A 16988-nucleotide genomic window follows, 5' to 3' on the forward strand; every position below is an offset into this window, starting at 1 on the left:
CCTCGGCACCTCGAGTTTTTACGAAAGTGGTGGTGGTCCTGACTGCAGCCCTGCGGCTACAGGGGATATGTGTGACACCCTATCTAGACGACTGGCTAGTCCGAGCTCCCTCAGAGGCAATGTTGAAACAACATCTTCGCAAGACTCTACAAATGCTGGACGCCCACGGTTTCATAGTAAACGTAAAAAGTCTTCTCTGAACCCTACTCCAGTCATTCCCTACCTCGGGTTCACAATAGACACCCTTCGGATGCAGTTGTTCCTTTCAGATCAGAGGGCTACCAATCTTCAACAGGCGGTACAAGATCTCTTGCAAATCGATCACTGCTCAGTGAGGAAGGCAATGAGAGTACTGGGAATGATGACATCTTCCTTGGAAGCTGTTCCTTGGGCAGGGCTCATTTCAGAGTTCTACAGGACTGCATTTTGACCCAATGGGACAAGAGCCCAGACTCTTTGCAGAGGACTATCAACATTTCTCTGGCCGTGAAGCAGGATCTCCTTTGGTGGATACACCCACAACGTTTCCTGCAGGGCAGATCCCTCAAGGCTCCGACTCAGACGGTCCTCACCTCGGATGCCTCAGGCTTAGCCTGGGGTGCCCATGTGGAGGATCATTGGGTACAAAAAGCCTGGTCGCAAAGGGAGCTTCCAATGTCTTCGAACTTGAAAGAGCGCACGGCAATCAGGAAAGCGCTCGTCCATTTCAAGTCCAGAATTCTTTACAAGGCGGTTCAGGTACAATCAGACAACTTACCTGCAGTATTCTACCTGAACAAACAGGGGGGAACACGAAGCCCCTCCATGCAGAAGGAGTGTGCCCGCATCATGCTCTGGGCGGAGGAAAACCTCCTTTCTCTAACGGCCATCCACATCAGAGGAGTGGACAATGTGAGAGCGGATTGGCTCAGCAGGAATTCGATCGGCCCGGGAGACTGGCAGCTGAACCCTCTGGTCTTCAAAAAGATCACCTCCAGGTGGGGTCTGCCAGATTTGGATGCGATGGCCAACTCTCAGAACAGGAAGCTTCCCCAGTTCTGCTCCCTATCCAGAGTGGGGAATCCGCTAGCGATAGACGCTCTGTCGATAAGCTGGAGGAAGTTTTTCGTCTATATCTTTCCCCCGATTCCACTGATCCTCAAAGTGCTGCAGAAAATTCGGGACGAGGAGGTGAGAGCAATAGCAATCCTGCCATTTTGGCCCAGGAGGGCATGGTTCGCGCTAGCCTTGAATATGGCAAAGAATCAGGTCTCGAAGTTACCCATCCAGAAGGACCTTCTTCTCCAATCGGAGATGCTCCACCCAGACCTCGAGAAACTCCAGCTGGCGGCATGGAATTTGAACTCAAAGCCTTGACGGCTCAAGGCCTATCTCAGGAGGTTATTGCTACCCTTCTAGCCTCTAGGAAGCCTGCTACCTTAAAAGTCTACAGTAGAGTGTGGACCCTCTACTCGGCCTGGTGCGCCAGGAATTCATCTTCTCCTGAGCAAGTGGCATCTCTCTTGCAGTTCTTACAAGAGGGCTTCCAAAAGGGTCTGAAGCCGAACACTCTGAGGGCACAGTTGACCGCCATTAACTCCTGCCTGAACGGAATATTTTCAAAAACACCTCTCGTTAGCAGGTTTTTCAGAGCAATTAATGAATTACGACCATCCTTCCATAAGCCTTTAACCAGCTTGGAGCTTACCTTTAGTGCTAAAAAGGCTAACACCACCTCCCTTCGAGCCTCTGGAGCATTCATCCTTACGGTTCCTAACTTTCAAATGTATCTTCCTAGTGGCAATCACATCCGCCAGAAGAATAAGTGAGCTTCAGGCCCTCTCATCCAAAGAACCCTATCTCAGGTTTCTATCGGATGCAGTTATTCTAAGGACTATCCTGGGTTTCCTTCCCAAAGTCTCCACGTCCACGAATATCAATCAGGAAATTGTGTTGCCTGTGTTTGAAGATGATTCTGAGGATGACCTACACCTCTTGGACGTAAAAAGAACCATCTCTACCTACTTACAGAGAACCTCGGGGTTCAGACAGTCCGAGGCACTGTTCCTACAGTTCCAAGGGCCAAACAAAGGGAAAAAAGCGAGTAAGTCATCGCTAGCAAGATGGATAAGGGATACCATCAAGCACTGTTATTTTCTAGAAGACAAAGAATCCCCTCTTCTCTTAAGAGCTCACTGCACAAGGTCTACAGCTACGTCCTGGGCTGAGAGGTATCATGTTCCAATGGACCAGATCTGTAAGGCAGCTACGTGGGCTTCACCGAACACGTTCATAAAACACTACAGAATCGATGTAGTTTCGTCCGAGGGATCGGCCTTTGGCTCGAGAGTGTTTCAAGGTGCCATAAACCATTGATGTCCCTCCCTTTCTTTCTTGCACTGCTTTGCAAATCCCATTGTGTGCCACCGTAGGACGCCCAGGAATAGGAAAATGTATTCTTACCTGAAATTTTCTTTTCCTGTAGTCCGTAGGCGGCACAAGTTTACCCTCCCATTAAAATTACTCTATTGCTGCATAAGATACGTCTGTGTGTGTTCTTGGGGGAGGTTTATAGCTTCAGGACAGGTGGACTTGCTGTGCTTGATTAATTGATTTAACTTGTCTCACTGCTTGTTTAAGTTTTCTTCCTTTAGGGGTTAGATGGAAAGCTTAACCCATTGTGTGCCGCCTACGGACTACAGGAAAAGAAAATTTCAGGTAAGAATAAATTTTCCTACTGTTGTCCCGGCACGCTGCGACTTGGACATATAGACGGTCCATATGCATGTCCCGGAGCGTGTAGCTCACCGGCCACCCGTAGAGAGACGGGCATGTCGTGGACGACCCAGTGCGTAGCTAAGGTCGGTACATGCTCAATGGCCAAAACTGGGGGGGACTACAAGGATCCAGTCTGCAGTTGATAGATCACAGAAACAAAAGATAAAAAAAAAAAAAAGAAAGAAAAAAAATCCTCAGGCCATGAGCTGCAGGGAGAGGAGTTATACCCAAAGGGACCGCCCCCTGGGCGATACTGTACATTGTGTGATGTGATTAACACTTTCTAACACTTTTTCTGCCTAGTCACTCCTAATTGAAGGCCAATACCCACTTTGTCAAAATTGCTGCTGTGTCCGTCCATGAACGAAAGAGAAAATCGGCCTGGTTAGGAATATTGACCAATCACAGCTAACACCACAATTGTACACAGGGATGGCATCAAAAGGAAGCCATCTATTGTGTACAACTGTCAAATGACCTGCTGTTATTCCTCACGGTGGTCACATGGTATCGGCAGCGAGCTGGTACTCTGATCAGCCATCCTGTGGATATGGCCAGTGACGATCGCACAACTGTATGGACCCACGATTGGCGCCTCCTGACAGTGTCATATGACGTCTAGTCAGGCTAAGAAAGCCACCACAGCCATCATTTGTCTATAGGCAATGCATGCAAGTAGTTAAAGAGACATCTGCTTTTTTTTTTTTTACCCATCAATGAAATATAAAAAGGTGCTGATTGACCCATTAACATCAAAAAGGTCAACGTTTCCAGGTGAGAGTGAATGGTGGTGGGACCCTCTCCTTGTGAGCAAAAATTCAGTGAGCCATTATTTGTCATATTTCACCTTATTTGCAGTTAATTTTCACTGTTTTTATGGACTTTTTTCTTTATGGACTTTATTTATGCATTGATCTACAATATGTGTTACGATTCATGTTGGTATATTTTTAGTTCTATTTTGAGCTTATCACGTATTTATGCAATTCATGCGTTATATACAGGCCTTATAGATTTGGGCTATTGCTACACAGTCCAACAGTATATAATTATTTACATGCATTGTTTTACGACATTCGGTTTATCATATAGTGCAGTGACGGCAAACCTTGGCATCCCAGATGTTTTGGAACTACATTTCCCATGATGCTCATGCACTCTGCAGTGTAGTTGAGTATCATGGGAAATGTAGTTCCAAAACATCTGGGGTGCCAAGGTTCGCCATCACTGATATAGTGGTTTGCGTTAAAATTCACATTTGTATCATATCTCCTAGGATACTAGCAGAAAAAACAAAAAATTAAAACTAAGGATTACTGGGTTGAGGAAAGGTTAAACAAGGGCTGGTTTACAACTATGCCAATGTCAACGTCAAAAACCTCCTGTTGCAGTATAGCCTGACTGTTGCTGAACTTCTGTGTCTTTGTGGACAATGGAGAAAAATATGTTAAAAGATGCCTACGGTGCCTTGAAAAAGTATTCACACCCCTTGAAATTTTCCACGTTTTGTCATGTTACAACCAAAAACAGAATTTTATTGGGATTTTATGCGATAGACCAACATAAAAGTGGTGCATAATTGTGAAGTGGAATGAAAATGATAAATGGTTTAAAAAAAAAAAAAAAAATTTAACGTGCAGTATGCATTTGTATTGAGCCCCCTTAACTCCGATACCCATAACTAAAATCTAGGGGAACCAATTACTTCAGAAGTCACCTAATTCGTAAAAAGGATATAAAATATCCCATGCTTTGAACATCTCACAGATAACTATTCAATCCATCATGACAGGACAGGGCAAGGAGAGCATTAAAATCAGAGAAGCAGCCGAGAGGCCCATGGTAATTCTGAAAGAGCTCGACAGTTTAAGTGGGAGAATCAGTCAACAGGACAACCATTAGTCGTGTACTCAACAAATCTGGCCTTTATGAAGAGTGGCAAGAAGAAAGCCGTTGGTGAAAGAAGGCCATGAGAAGTCCTGTTTGCAGTTTGGGAGAAGCCATGTGGGGGACACAGCAAACATGTGGAAGAAGGTAGTGTGGTTTCTTCAGCATGGAAAGGGAAGCTGGTCAAAGTATATGGAAAGATGGATGGAGCCAAATACAGGGAAATCTTAGAAGAAATTACTTGATAAAGGGGTGGAGGTTCACCTTTCAGCAGGACAACGACCCTAAACCTACAGTCAGAGCTACAATGGAATAGTTTACATCAAATCATATTCATGTGTTAGAATGGTCCAGTCAAAGACCAGACCTAAATCCAACGGACAATCTGTGCAAGACTTGAAAATTGCTGTTTACAGACACTCTCCATCCAGAGTTTGAGCTATGTTGCAAAGAAAAATGGGCAAAATCGTCACTCTAGATGTGCAAAACTGGTAGAGACCTACCCCAAAAAAAGACTAGCAGCTGTAATTACAGCAAAAGGTGGTTCTACAAAGTATTGCCTCAGGGGGGCTGAATACAAATAACGCCACACTTTTCAGATTTGTAAATTTTAATAACCATTTATCATTTTCCTTCCACTTCACAATTATGTGCCACGTTATGTTGGTCCATCACATAAAATCCCAATAAAAAAACATTTACGGTTTTAGTTGCAACATAAAATGTGGAAAATTCCAAAGGGTATGAATACTTTTTCAAGGCACTGAACTATGCAGGAAATCCTAAATAGATTGGAAAGTACAGCCTGTAACACACAAAAAAAAAAAAAAAATATGGTTACGGTTTGTTTATTCACGACAAAGCATCGCCGCAAGGGCAGCATTTGCCATATAGCAATAGAGGTCCCTTTGCTCCCAATTGCTCCCCGATACTTGGTGAATAAACTCACGTTTCCTGGAATCCAATTCCCAGGAATTTACTACATATAGGGATGTCAGTAGTTCTGTATCTTACTCCTAAGCAAAGTTTGTGAAGCACATCCCCGTGACTGGCTATCATGGTCAACTGGCATTTGGCTCTGCACAAATGGCTTGCCATGTAATGTTTCATGTCCAGGGTGTTAGATGTCTAATTATGAACGCCTACTGAAAGAGGTTTTTACAAACTGCACCTGAGAAACCTGCTGAAGCAGATACAGATCAAACCATAGTTGTAGACGCATTCTAGCGCCATTCAGCAATTACATAGGAATTACCCATACGTTCATAAAAGTAAACAAGATACTACACAAAAAAAAAAAAAAAACCACACAGTATGTTTCACATGTTATTCCAGTAAAGAACAAGACTTTGGCTTTTATAGGATGTTTATTTCCTGAACTTTGTGTACAGGAAGTTGATACTGAGGCACAGTAAGAAGAAATGTCCAAGGGTTAAGGGGGCTGAGGAGAGGTCTGGAAAAACCTGGAGCTAATGTTATCCCCCACCCAAACAGGACAAAACATGATCCCTTTCCCCCGGCATCAGAGGTAAGGGGACGAGAGGAAGGGCTGTGACAGGACTATTGAGATGCGGTGGGCTCTCTAACCAAGTCCGCTCATGGCATGTTTTCCATCAGCAGCAAAGGGGTAAAATTCAGTTTTGATACCACCACTGTAAAGTTCTAGGCTTCTCCACAGCTTGGAAAACAATTGCCTGTAATGACTTAAAACCGAATGAGAGGAAGCAGGAGAAAAAGGTGTTCACACCCTTTAAACCCCCATTTGTGCATATCCTACCCCCACAATGGCTCTGGCAGTGACAGGGTTACAGGGCACTTTACAATACATTCTGCACTGCAGCAGGACAGTAGTTGTATTAAGACCCAAGTGTATTGAGGGCATCAGGATGGCACCCAGGAGATCTATGCAGCTCTCCAAGTCATCCTACCCTCACGCTAAACATTCATTGTTTTTCACTTTTTTTTAAAAAAAACACATAACTACCAAGTAGATCACATCTGTGGGCCAATGGTTATTTCTTCCAATGGTTTGATGCATTTCATACTAGGCATAGAATTTAACCATTAAAATAGGGAAGATGTCTTGGTAATCAAGTCAACACCATTTGCAACTCTGAAGAGTAGCAAGATGCTGTGGTGGCAGTTTGCACTTTGAAACAAACCACTTTAAATAGCTAAAGCTGTAGGGACAAGTATAATTTTCTCACAATGGCCTATCCTGTCACTACGTTGCCCATTTATTATTTTTCATGAGGAGCCAGAAACCCAGAAGTGCCAAGTAAACCCCTGCAGCATTGACTGGTTATACAAGATTCTGGGAGGCAAAGGAAAGGGGTGAAGGAGATGAGGGGATGAATGAATCAGACACAGCAACAGGAGAACTAACAGGAAGCAGACATGTCAGCAGGCATCATGCCCTTTCCACCACCGTGTCTCTTGGGGCCCCATGGAGATGTTTTAGGGGCGACTGGAGCCCCAAAACTGGGGAAATCCTCTGAGCTGGTCATGTCAGGAGCCTAGAAGGGGGGAAAAAAATATTACTTTCTTTAAAGTGATTGACAAAACCTCTGATAAAACAGTTTATTTACCTGCTCTGTGCAATTGAATTTAACATAACAGCCTGTTCCATCTCTCCTGTCCCCCCCTTTCTAGCGCTTCTGGATTTTCTTCTTGGTGTGCCCCCACAGCAAGCTGCCTGTTATGGGGCACACCTCCGGGCTCTCCAAAACCGCATTGCCTGCATCCAGACATAGCAGCTCAGCCCATGCCCCCATCACAAGATTGGACTAACAGCAGCAGAAGTCAATGACTCCCGCTGCCTCAGCGAACCCCTGTGAGAGCAGAGAGAGCCACTACAGATGGGCACAGCTTATGAGTATGTAAAAGGGGGCATGCTGCTACCTTAAACTTTTAACCCTTAAATGTAGGGAATGCATTAAGTTATTAAAAATATTTTGGCTTTAGAACCACTTTGAAAAGAAGCCGTCACAAAATGGCTGTTCAGGAACAATTTTCATCTGCTGCTAGAGAAGTCATTGAAAGGAAGAGGCGTCAACAGCTAGATGTACCAATTCCTCATAACTACCTAATTTTAGACACAGAATGCATTGGTCATTATGTAAAGGCAGCAAGAGTTTGAGCTGGGTATGTTACAGCAGGAATCAAAATTTCTATATTAGTTATTAGATTTGAAACCTTTGATTTGCAACCTTGCACTACAAAAAGAACATGAGCCAGATTAAACGTTTTACCTTGTTAAATAAAACCACACACTATAGTAAAAAAAAAAAAGCACCCACTTCTCATACTTAAAATGAACCTTTACAGCAACATATGACCATCATATTATAGAAGGCACCTTCTTTAGGGGTCTTTGTACAATCTCACCTTCTCATTGTTGCCTGTAGCTGTCCAGGGGGCATCGCGCACCACAAAGCCCTTAGATGGCTGGGGCTTGGACTCTTCCTGAGAGTGGGGCTTTAGGTATGACTGCATCGCTTCACTCTCCACCACATCAGACATCTGATAAAGGGAGTGTCAGATAAAAAACGAATTTGTTTCAAAACAATGTAACCCGAAAAATATGCAGATCATGGCATCTGAAATTATTAGTTCCAGCAGCCATAACCCAAGTAGAACAGCCCTGATCTGGATATACTTACATATTCCTCTTCTAAATTCAGCAAGTGATCAATGGCTTCATCTACATCCTCAGGTTTCCCCATTACAGTCACACAGTTGGGGTCAGGGGCACCAGTCTGAGGAAAACGAATATCCACCTGGGAGAAAGAAGAGGTTGTTTAAAAGTTGCCTTTTGCTAGCATGCACACATTGTCAAACCTTATAACCTGCATCTTTGGGTGAAGGAATGCATTTGAAAGTGAGGTTTGGCACAGTTCTACTTTTTTTTTTTAAGTCAGATAAGCTCTCATCTACAATTACTCCCTTGGCTGCTGACATACAGCTGACATACAGCTGTCACAGGAAATGCAGATGTGTCTGACATACAAGTCTTGATCGATAGGTTTGCTTCACCTTCTGCTATAGCAGGCATGATGGTACTACCCAATCAGTGGCGTAACCAGAGTTATGGGCGCCCGGGGCAGAAATTATTTTTCCCCCCCCCCCCCCCCCCTGCCTAGGCTGATCATTGTGCACGTTCATGAGAGGCCGGCTATAGTGCGGAGAGCGGCGGGTACAAGGTGTGAATAGCTGGGTTGTGTGGAGGGCTCTGATGTAAGGGGGACCTCTGATGTGATAGTGGGACAACTGATGTGACGGGGACGGGACTTTGATGCGTTGTATGCATGTTCCTGGGGCCCCGCCTCCTCTGTGTGTTACATATCCCCCCGGGGTTCCCCCATAACATGTACACATATGAAGGGTCGGGTGTCAGAAGATATTACTGCAGGAAATTCATGTGAAGCCTCAGTGCACCCAGACAACCGCCACCAATCATTTTCAGGAAGTCCTGTGATCTCAGGGCCCCGGGGCCCCTCACCCTGCCACTTCCTGCCCTCCAGATCAGTACACAGTGCTGTGTTATCAGTGCTGAGTCACCTGCCTGAGTGTGCAGCTCACCTTGAGCCCAGCCCTCAGCTGCCTGATACTGATGGGGTGTGCTCAGTGCAGGGATTGCAGGGAGGGGGGTCACCTACCGGTACTTTCAGGGCCCCTGGGGGCCAGCTGCTTGCTCAGGCTTAGGATCTTCTCCCACTGACACTCTGCCCTGCAGCGTGCTATCTCTGCCTCCAGCTTCAGGTGGGACTGGGACAGCCTGGAAGCCATGACCTGTCACAGGGGCCCCTGGATTGCACACAGAAGGGGCCCTGGACTCTATAGCTGCCGCTCTGCCTGCACTCCGTCTGCAGATCGCTCAACTCTCAGCCTGCAGCTGCTTCCTCCGCCCCCATTTCCGGGGGCCGCACGCTGATTGGCCGCCGATGGCAGACAGTTTGTATTTGCGCGCTGTTTGCTCTTGCCTGACGTCACTCCAACGTTGCCCAATGGGCGTCGGCCGCTGGTCAGGACAATGGAGGCGAGCCGGCCAATGGCGCAGGGGGACTAGTTGGCGGCGGCCAATTGGCAGCCATCTGAGCTGAGAGATTGGGAGAAGTGAAGAGGCTGCGTATCGATCCCGCTCGCTCTCACAGCCATTGCAGGGCCGACGGCCATCGGGCGACGTTTACGGCTGTGAGGGCTTACATTGACTGGCTATGGATAGGCGACTGGAACGAGCCGGGTAACGCCGGTGCCCCCCTTAGCTCAGCGCCCGGGGCAGACGCACCTGCTGCCCCCCCGGTTGTTACGCCAGTGTACCCAATAGAGAAAGACCTGGGTCTCCGTGGACAAACTTTTTGTTCATTTTTCAGGCACCAGTGAGTGATTACAAGCTGAATAGTTAGAAAATGTTTCCAGAAACTGCCACCATAATTTATCAACAATGGAAAGGGAATGAATACTTCAGGTTTAAGGTTTCACAAAAACAAGATGCATAGTTTGCAATCCCCTCATCCAGAAATAACCCTCTGAGGGTACTTGCCTTAAATTCATCCATAATTTTGCGTATGGCTTTCCCTCTGCCCCCAATAATGCGGGCATGAACACGTTGGTCCAAAGTAATGTCTTCAGACACCATCTGTTCTAAATCACCAACAATTTGCAGGATTGCTTCTTTAGCAGACTCTGTGTTTTTCTCATAACCGGTGATTGTGATTTGTTCCTGTAAAGATTACAAATATGGATATTTAGTACAGGCAATGTATGAGCGGAACAGCAAACATGTATACAGGGAAACATTGGCTACATCTTCTGCACAACTTATATTTTCACTCACAGGCAAAAGGGAGGTTTGTACTTTAGCTTGCTCCAGGGAACTTAATACATCAGTTCAAAACGTTCTCTGCAGCCTTAACCCTAAATTATAAGCCCATCAATACAGGATGTGGCAGGGCTCCACTTACAAAATAAAGCAAATCTACCAATTTTTCGATATCAATGCAGATCTGGGATTAGACAGTGCTGAAGCAATCAAATAACCTCCCAATATAAATTAGGTTGCAGGTGTAGCTTTTAGATACATTTTATACATTTAAAAAAAAAATACAAACATGTTATAATAAAAATATTGGATGTGAGGTTTTGCAGAAACAGACCTCAATGCATCAAAGGTTTTACCTGGCTTTCATCATTCTTGTCTGGAAACTGGATGTTGACATCGTGCTCAGTGCGGATCTGGCTGATAACTGCCCCCTTACGACCAATAATCTTGGGATGAAATTTGGGGTCAACAGTGACGACCAGTTTAAAGCTTCTCAAAGCCTGCAAAACAAAATGTTAAAAAAAATAAAATGAGGCCCATAATATATGGTTACTCCCCTTGCTGATGCCAAGTTGAAATGTATAGGCATCCTCATTTTAAGGAATGAATAGTCTGGAGAGAAGTAAAATTGGGGAAATTCAAGAGATTAACATGTTTCTGACACTATGGTCCTTTAAAATTGCCCGTGCCAGATTTTAAAGCCCTGCTGCCAATTTCAGTAGATTTACCAACATGTGCAACAGATTCAGGGGCAGTTCCTAATAGAGCTATTTTATATTAAAAAAAAAAAAAAAAAAAAAACACACAGAGCTATAAATTCACCAAATAAAAAATGGTTACCTTCATTTTGTTGACAACAAAACTAGGAGGTAAAACTTAGAGATCAACTTTGAAGCTGATCTCTAAGTTTACTATACATATAACTAGTTCTTTTGGGACAAGCTGACCAAACCAAGCTTTTCTACAAGTGTGCCCTGTATAAACTGTATGTAGCTTTGGCTACATACAGTCTTGTGTTCTCTTGAATACAAAGTTTCCTCCGATTGGCTAAATCTGAGATTGTGACCTCTGTCAGTCTCTCTGCCAGGGGAAGCTTTGTATTTAACCAGATAATACAAAGCCATCTATAAATGGCTGAACATTGCCCAACCTGACTCAATTTTGTTCCAGGTATGAGGCAACGTTCTCATCTCACTGCAGAACACAGGGCTATATACTGTATGTTGCTGAGGTTAAACACAGTTTATATAGCACACCCAGAGGGCGGGTAGAAAATAGTTTGTTTGGTCCAGCAAACCTGGAAATCCATTTTAAGTTGGTGTACAGAGATAGGCAGAGTGCCTGTCACCCAGTCGGCTGTTGATAGAAGAATCGCAGGATTCAAAAATGCAGGAATAATAAAAAGCGAGAAAAATCGCAAGAAAAATCGCAAGAAAATTGCAAGAAAAACTCCAGAGTCCAGGACTCCAGAGAGAACCTGACTCTCCTGACGGTTAGGCAGAAACAAACTGAAGCTGCTAGAGCAGAGTGGGGGTTATGCCTGGGGGAGCCACGCCCCCTGGGAGGAGCGGCATGAAGGAAAGTTTTTAACACCTTAAGTGCTGTAGAATTCTGCCTAAATCTCCTGGTAGGAAGAAGCATAACCCTAAGGTCAATGAAGGCTGTGTCCGTCTATGAACGAAAGAGAAAACGGCTTTTTCATCAAAGCAGAAAATGTAGGACTCTGCCACAAAGTTTTTTGTTTTTAATCCCTGAAATTGACATTAACCACCCACAGTGAATGTTTTTTTTTCTCTCAAGCGTGGAATTACTTTTTTGTTAAGACCGGTGCTCAGTACATCTCTCCATGCTTTGATGCACACCGACATGCTGGATTTCCATCCATAGTTTCTTACTAAACACATACTTTGCTCCCACACTGCCCATTCAGGTTTCAGATTGTATGGAAGCAGTGTGTATACAGTAAAGCTTTTGCAAAAAAATTGGTAAGCGTTGAACAGCTTCCTTTCCTAATGCAACTGAAGCACCTTTTAGCTCCAAATCTGAGGCCATTAACACTAAAAAGTCCACACGCGGCGCTAAATAAGTGAAAGTCCTTTAAATTGAAAGGGAAGGATGAAATCCCAGCACTAGCTTCAGTGTGTGATAGCAGCACTCCACACCACAGTGACAATCAAATCTCCTTACCAGAAGGGGAATAAAACAGGCATATAACCAAGATCTGATCAACAGCTCTCACTCCAATCACTTTATAAAAAGCTCAGCGCTGTAGCAGCTTGTTGGAAAGGCTTGCATCAATTACCTCTCTGGATAGGATAGTCGGCTAGGAGTTCAGGCGACTAGGTTCACTTGTGTAATCGCTCTCAATCATGAGGGTGACATAAAACAATGATGCAGCACATATTAAAGCCTTCTTCATACTGAGGCATGTCGGAGCCACTCCATTCCACCCTGCTCTGGCCACAATTAATGATGTCCAGTTCATGAAAGAATCAATCTTTTGAATCGATTATTTTCAGTCACCTGAAAAGGGATGGTGGCATCATCCTCATGATTGAGAGCATATACACAAGTGAATCTGGTTACCTGAAGTCCTAGCCAACTTTCCTATACAGAGAGGCGATTAATGCAAGCCTTTCCAACAAGCTGCTACAGTGCTGAGCTTTTCATAAAGTGATTGGCGTGGGGGCTGTTGATCAGATCTTGGTTATATACCCGTTATTCCTCTTCTGGTAAGGAGATTTGATTGTCACTGTGGTGTGGAGTGCTGCTATTACACACTGAAGCTGGTGCTGGGATTCTATCCTTTCTATTTAAAGGACTGTTTCACTTATTTAACGCCGTGTGTGGACTTGTGCGTACATATGGTTTTATTTGTAACTCAAAACAGATTGTGCTGGCTGCTTTCTATTTTGTATTGGGTAGTAGTTGATTTGATAGCGCAGATACTCCTCATGCTTTAGAGTCTAGAATGATGACCAACAGGAAAGTCTGTGTCAGTACTTAACATTAGGAGCAAAGCATGAAAGTCATTAGAAATATTTCCAAATGATTTGCTTACAAAATATTGATTTCTAGGATTCTCACAGACATGGTTAGCTTTTGAGAGGTTGATGTCAATAAGACTGGGAAATGCCCACACATGACAGCACTGAACAGGTCACATTTTCATAGGACTCACCCGATCCTCCTGCTCAGCCTGAAGTTCCTTCACTCTGTCTAGAAGTCCACCTTTAGCTCGATCTAGGTTACTGGAAAGGCCAGTGATGATGATAAGGTCAGACTGGAGTTCAGGAGCAGGCACTTGGATGTTCACCTGTAACATGAGAATTTGCATAAGGGTGAAGCACTTTTCATTCTAATATATTGCTTTAAAAAAAAAAAAAAAAAAAAGAAACAATCAAGATTAGGTTCAATAATTTGAATGTGCAATAAAAGGACAGTAAACTCACTTTAATAAAATAAATGCAGTATGTTTAAAGCGGAGTTCCAACCACAATTTGCATTTTTTAAATGTATGTCCTTTCATCCTGCGTTTTTATAATATAAATCCGGTCACTTACTATTTTACAATCCGCCGCCGATCCGCATAGATATTCAAAAAAAGATAGTTTATAAAACTATGTCTACACCATTGTCATTTTGCTTGTGGGCATTGTGAAGCCTACAAGCACTTACTTCCTGGAAGTCTTGGATGGGGTGTCATAATTGGACAGCGCACTGCATCCTGGGAAATGACACACATTTCCCAGGAGCATTAGAGGGAGACGATGTCAGAATCCTAGGTGATTTCAAAGGCAGATTTCATGGGACCGCATAGCAACAGGCATTTCCAGATGAGTAAAAAAATAAAAATTTATTTTTTTACTTTTTTAGGTCTAATGAGCACAATAATGAAGAAAAAAAATTTGGGATGGAAACTCCACTTTAAATACAAAGTAGAATGCGCCAGACATCCTCCATGTCCCCCTTGTGAAGGTAGGTACACTTGTTTGCTCAAGCCCAAAATGGACTACACATCTTCATGCAGGTACAAATTCAGTTTATGGGGGGGGGGGGTGTAAGTAGAACAGAGCAGGTGACCAGAAAAGACAACCCTGAATTAAGCAGTTAGCAAGTAATATTAAATCACGTCAGCTGTCAGGACAAATAGGGTCAACTCCCAGGCTAGCCATACCCGCATAGATTTCCCCATGTATAATGGCAGCGTGGATTAAGGAACTTCCACTGCCAGCTACTGTATTCAAGCAGCTGCAGAACCTGCAAAAGCTTAAATACCTGAAGAGCATTCGCAATAAAATTAGCAGAACAAACAAGACTTGTTTTTGAACAGTAACGTTTCTAGTCACAGACCAATTGTTCTAGGTAAACCATGCCAATAAAATCACAAGATACAGATAACTGCAGACTGATACTTCACAATGAAGCATTATAAAAAGCACATATTTCATAGAAGACTTTAGACGTCTTTCAGCTTTACCAATATACCCACCTCAAACTCATCCATCATCTTACGAATGCCAGACCCCTTCTGTCCAATGATGTAACGATGAAGATCGTATGGGACCTCTACTTCAATACTGACAGGTACAAGTGCCTACAGAAAGGACAAACTAAAATTAGAAAAGTAACAAGCAGTTAAAACATAAGGTGTTACTTAACATGGCACGGGTTAAATGTTCAAAAAATTACTGATGAAAAACAGTGTTCACTTACCTTTAGTGCTTCATTGGCTCCATCGCATCTCTCCTTCCGGCCAGATATCAATATGATGTCGCACTTCTTAGGCGAGCCAGGCTCAGGAGCAACTTTAGCCTCTAGCCCTTCCTCCCCATTCTCTTGTGCTGGCGACTCAGCATTGGGTGCTAGTGAAAAGAAATGCAGAATGAGTTGGAGAAAGCCCATGTTTAAATACATTGTTTTTCATACTACAGCACTAGCAGTGAGCTTTCGTTACCTCCCTGAGGGTTCTCCTCACGATCAGGAAATTTAATCTGCACGCCATGCTCTCTAGTAATCTGCTGGATTCTAGAGCCTTTAGGTCCCATTATAGAGCGATGGAATTTTTGAGGAATCATGCACTCAATGGTCACTTGAGCCTCCTGGATAATAGTAATAACCACCACATTATTGCCACAGTTATCCAGAAATGCTACACAAATAGCAACAAGCTGGTCAGCTGAATCTTACCAAATCCTCAATAATGTCTAGGATCCTCTTCTTTGCAGCTTCTACACATTCTTTTGCACCTTTCAGGGTAACACGATCACTCTGCACACCAGAGCGGGGAAAGCTGACAGCTACACCACCATACTCCTCTGCGATATCACGCAGCACTTGTCCTCTCCGGATCACAAAGTAACGATGGTGTTTAGGATCCACAGACATGGAATCTTCTACAATGTTATCCTAGGAGAAAAAGATATTATACATCCATTTTCTTCGTCATACTTGCCTATAAAATCATTTTCTTTGAGTACATCATAAGACACAGAGTTAGGCTAAAATTCATTACCTACTGGGTTATAATTCATCTCCAGGTGAATGGACACTGATAGACCAAAGGTCTTTAGAAAGAAAGTGATCCCCTATAGAACCCCTCCCATACAAGAAGTACTTTGGTTTTTGTAGCAAGCACTGAAACCTCAAAAAGAGGGGAGGGACCTCTGTGTCCCATGATGTACTCAAAACAAAAAAAAAATGATTTTTAGAGGCAAGTATAACGAAAATTTCTTTCATACTTTATGGGACACAGAGTTAGGCTAATATTCAAAATACGCAAAATACACTGCGCCTGAAAACCAAATCCTCGGCTACTCGAACATCAACTTGATAAAATATTGTGAACGTATGCACTGAAGACCAGGTAGCAGCCTTACTAATCTGAGCCACAAATATCTGATGCCAAAAAGCCCAGGTGGTGTGCTTTTCTTCACAGGAAGTAGAAAACTCTTCCCTCCGGAAATCTTTTGGCTATATTTGTCCAAATGATAACCAAAACAAACGTTCCCCATTAAAGGGGAAACCTGCCAAAAAACGTTTTTAAAAGGAAGCACGGCTGACCAGTTCTTAAGCCACAAGTGTTTGCGCATGTGTACAGACAAGAGAGCCAAACGAGAAACCTACTGTATTGAATCTTTTAAGGGCATCAACAGCAAAAAACAGCACTCAAGGAATATCTGTCTTATTTTCAGCCAGATCATCCTCCCTTTATGGACTAGCAGATACCAATTGCTGCAACAGCTGGCTGAATAGCTGAACTGGCTAAAGAAAAGGAAGCTCTTAATGACTCAAATTTCTTCAAGCTCTGTGCTTCATCTACCAGACAAGTTAAGTTCTTGTTTAAGGAAGAGACTGCTGCAGCTACGGCTGGCATGCTCCACTGAAACTCTGGATGTTCCCAATCAGCATACGTCTGTTCCAACAAGGAAAGGGAAGGCCTATGCGGCCTGAAGAGGCCTTAGGGACCCCCATAGAGGTCCAGGGGGGCTCTGTAACCTCTGTAAGAGGCAACTTAAAGGCA

At 43.8% G+C, this 16988-nt stretch overlaps 1 protein-coding gene across 2 annotated transcripts in view; it reads right to left on the minus strand.

The window, feature by feature from the left end:
* Positions 1 to 5992: 5992 nt before the first annotated feature.
* LOC120936490 (high density lipoprotein binding protein) overlaps positions 5993 to 16988 on the minus strand; it is a 52231-nt gene continuing 41235 nt past the window's right edge. For both annotated transcript variants that reach the window (XM_040348875.1, XM_040348874.1), the window contains exons 19-28: positions 15656 to 15874; positions 15423 to 15567; positions 15182 to 15330; positions 14958 to 15062; positions 13647 to 13781; positions 10822 to 10965; positions 10187 to 10366; positions 8307 to 8423; positions 8032 to 8166; positions 5993 to 7160 (exon numbers count right to left, since the gene is read on the minus strand). In XM_040348875.1, the coding sequence (XP_040204809.1) occupies positions 7026 to 7160; positions 8032 to 8166; positions 8307 to 8423; positions 10187 to 10366; positions 10822 to 10965; positions 13647 to 13781; positions 14958 to 15062; positions 15182 to 15330; positions 15423 to 15567; positions 15656 to 15874 (1464 nt within the window). In that variant the 3' untranslated portion in view covers positions 5993 to 7025. The remainder of the gene's footprint in view (positions 7161 to 8031; positions 8167 to 8306; positions 8424 to 10186; positions 10367 to 10821; positions 10966 to 13646; positions 13782 to 14957; positions 15063 to 15181; positions 15331 to 15422; positions 15568 to 15655; positions 15875 to 16988) is intronic.

The sequence above is a fragment of the Rana temporaria genome, chromosome 4 (genome assembly GCF_905171775.1).
Source record: "Rana temporaria chromosome 4, aRanTem1.1, whole genome shotgun sequence".
Classification (NCBI taxonomy): domain Eukaryota; kingdom Metazoa; phylum Chordata; class Amphibia; order Anura; family Ranidae; genus Rana; species Rana temporaria.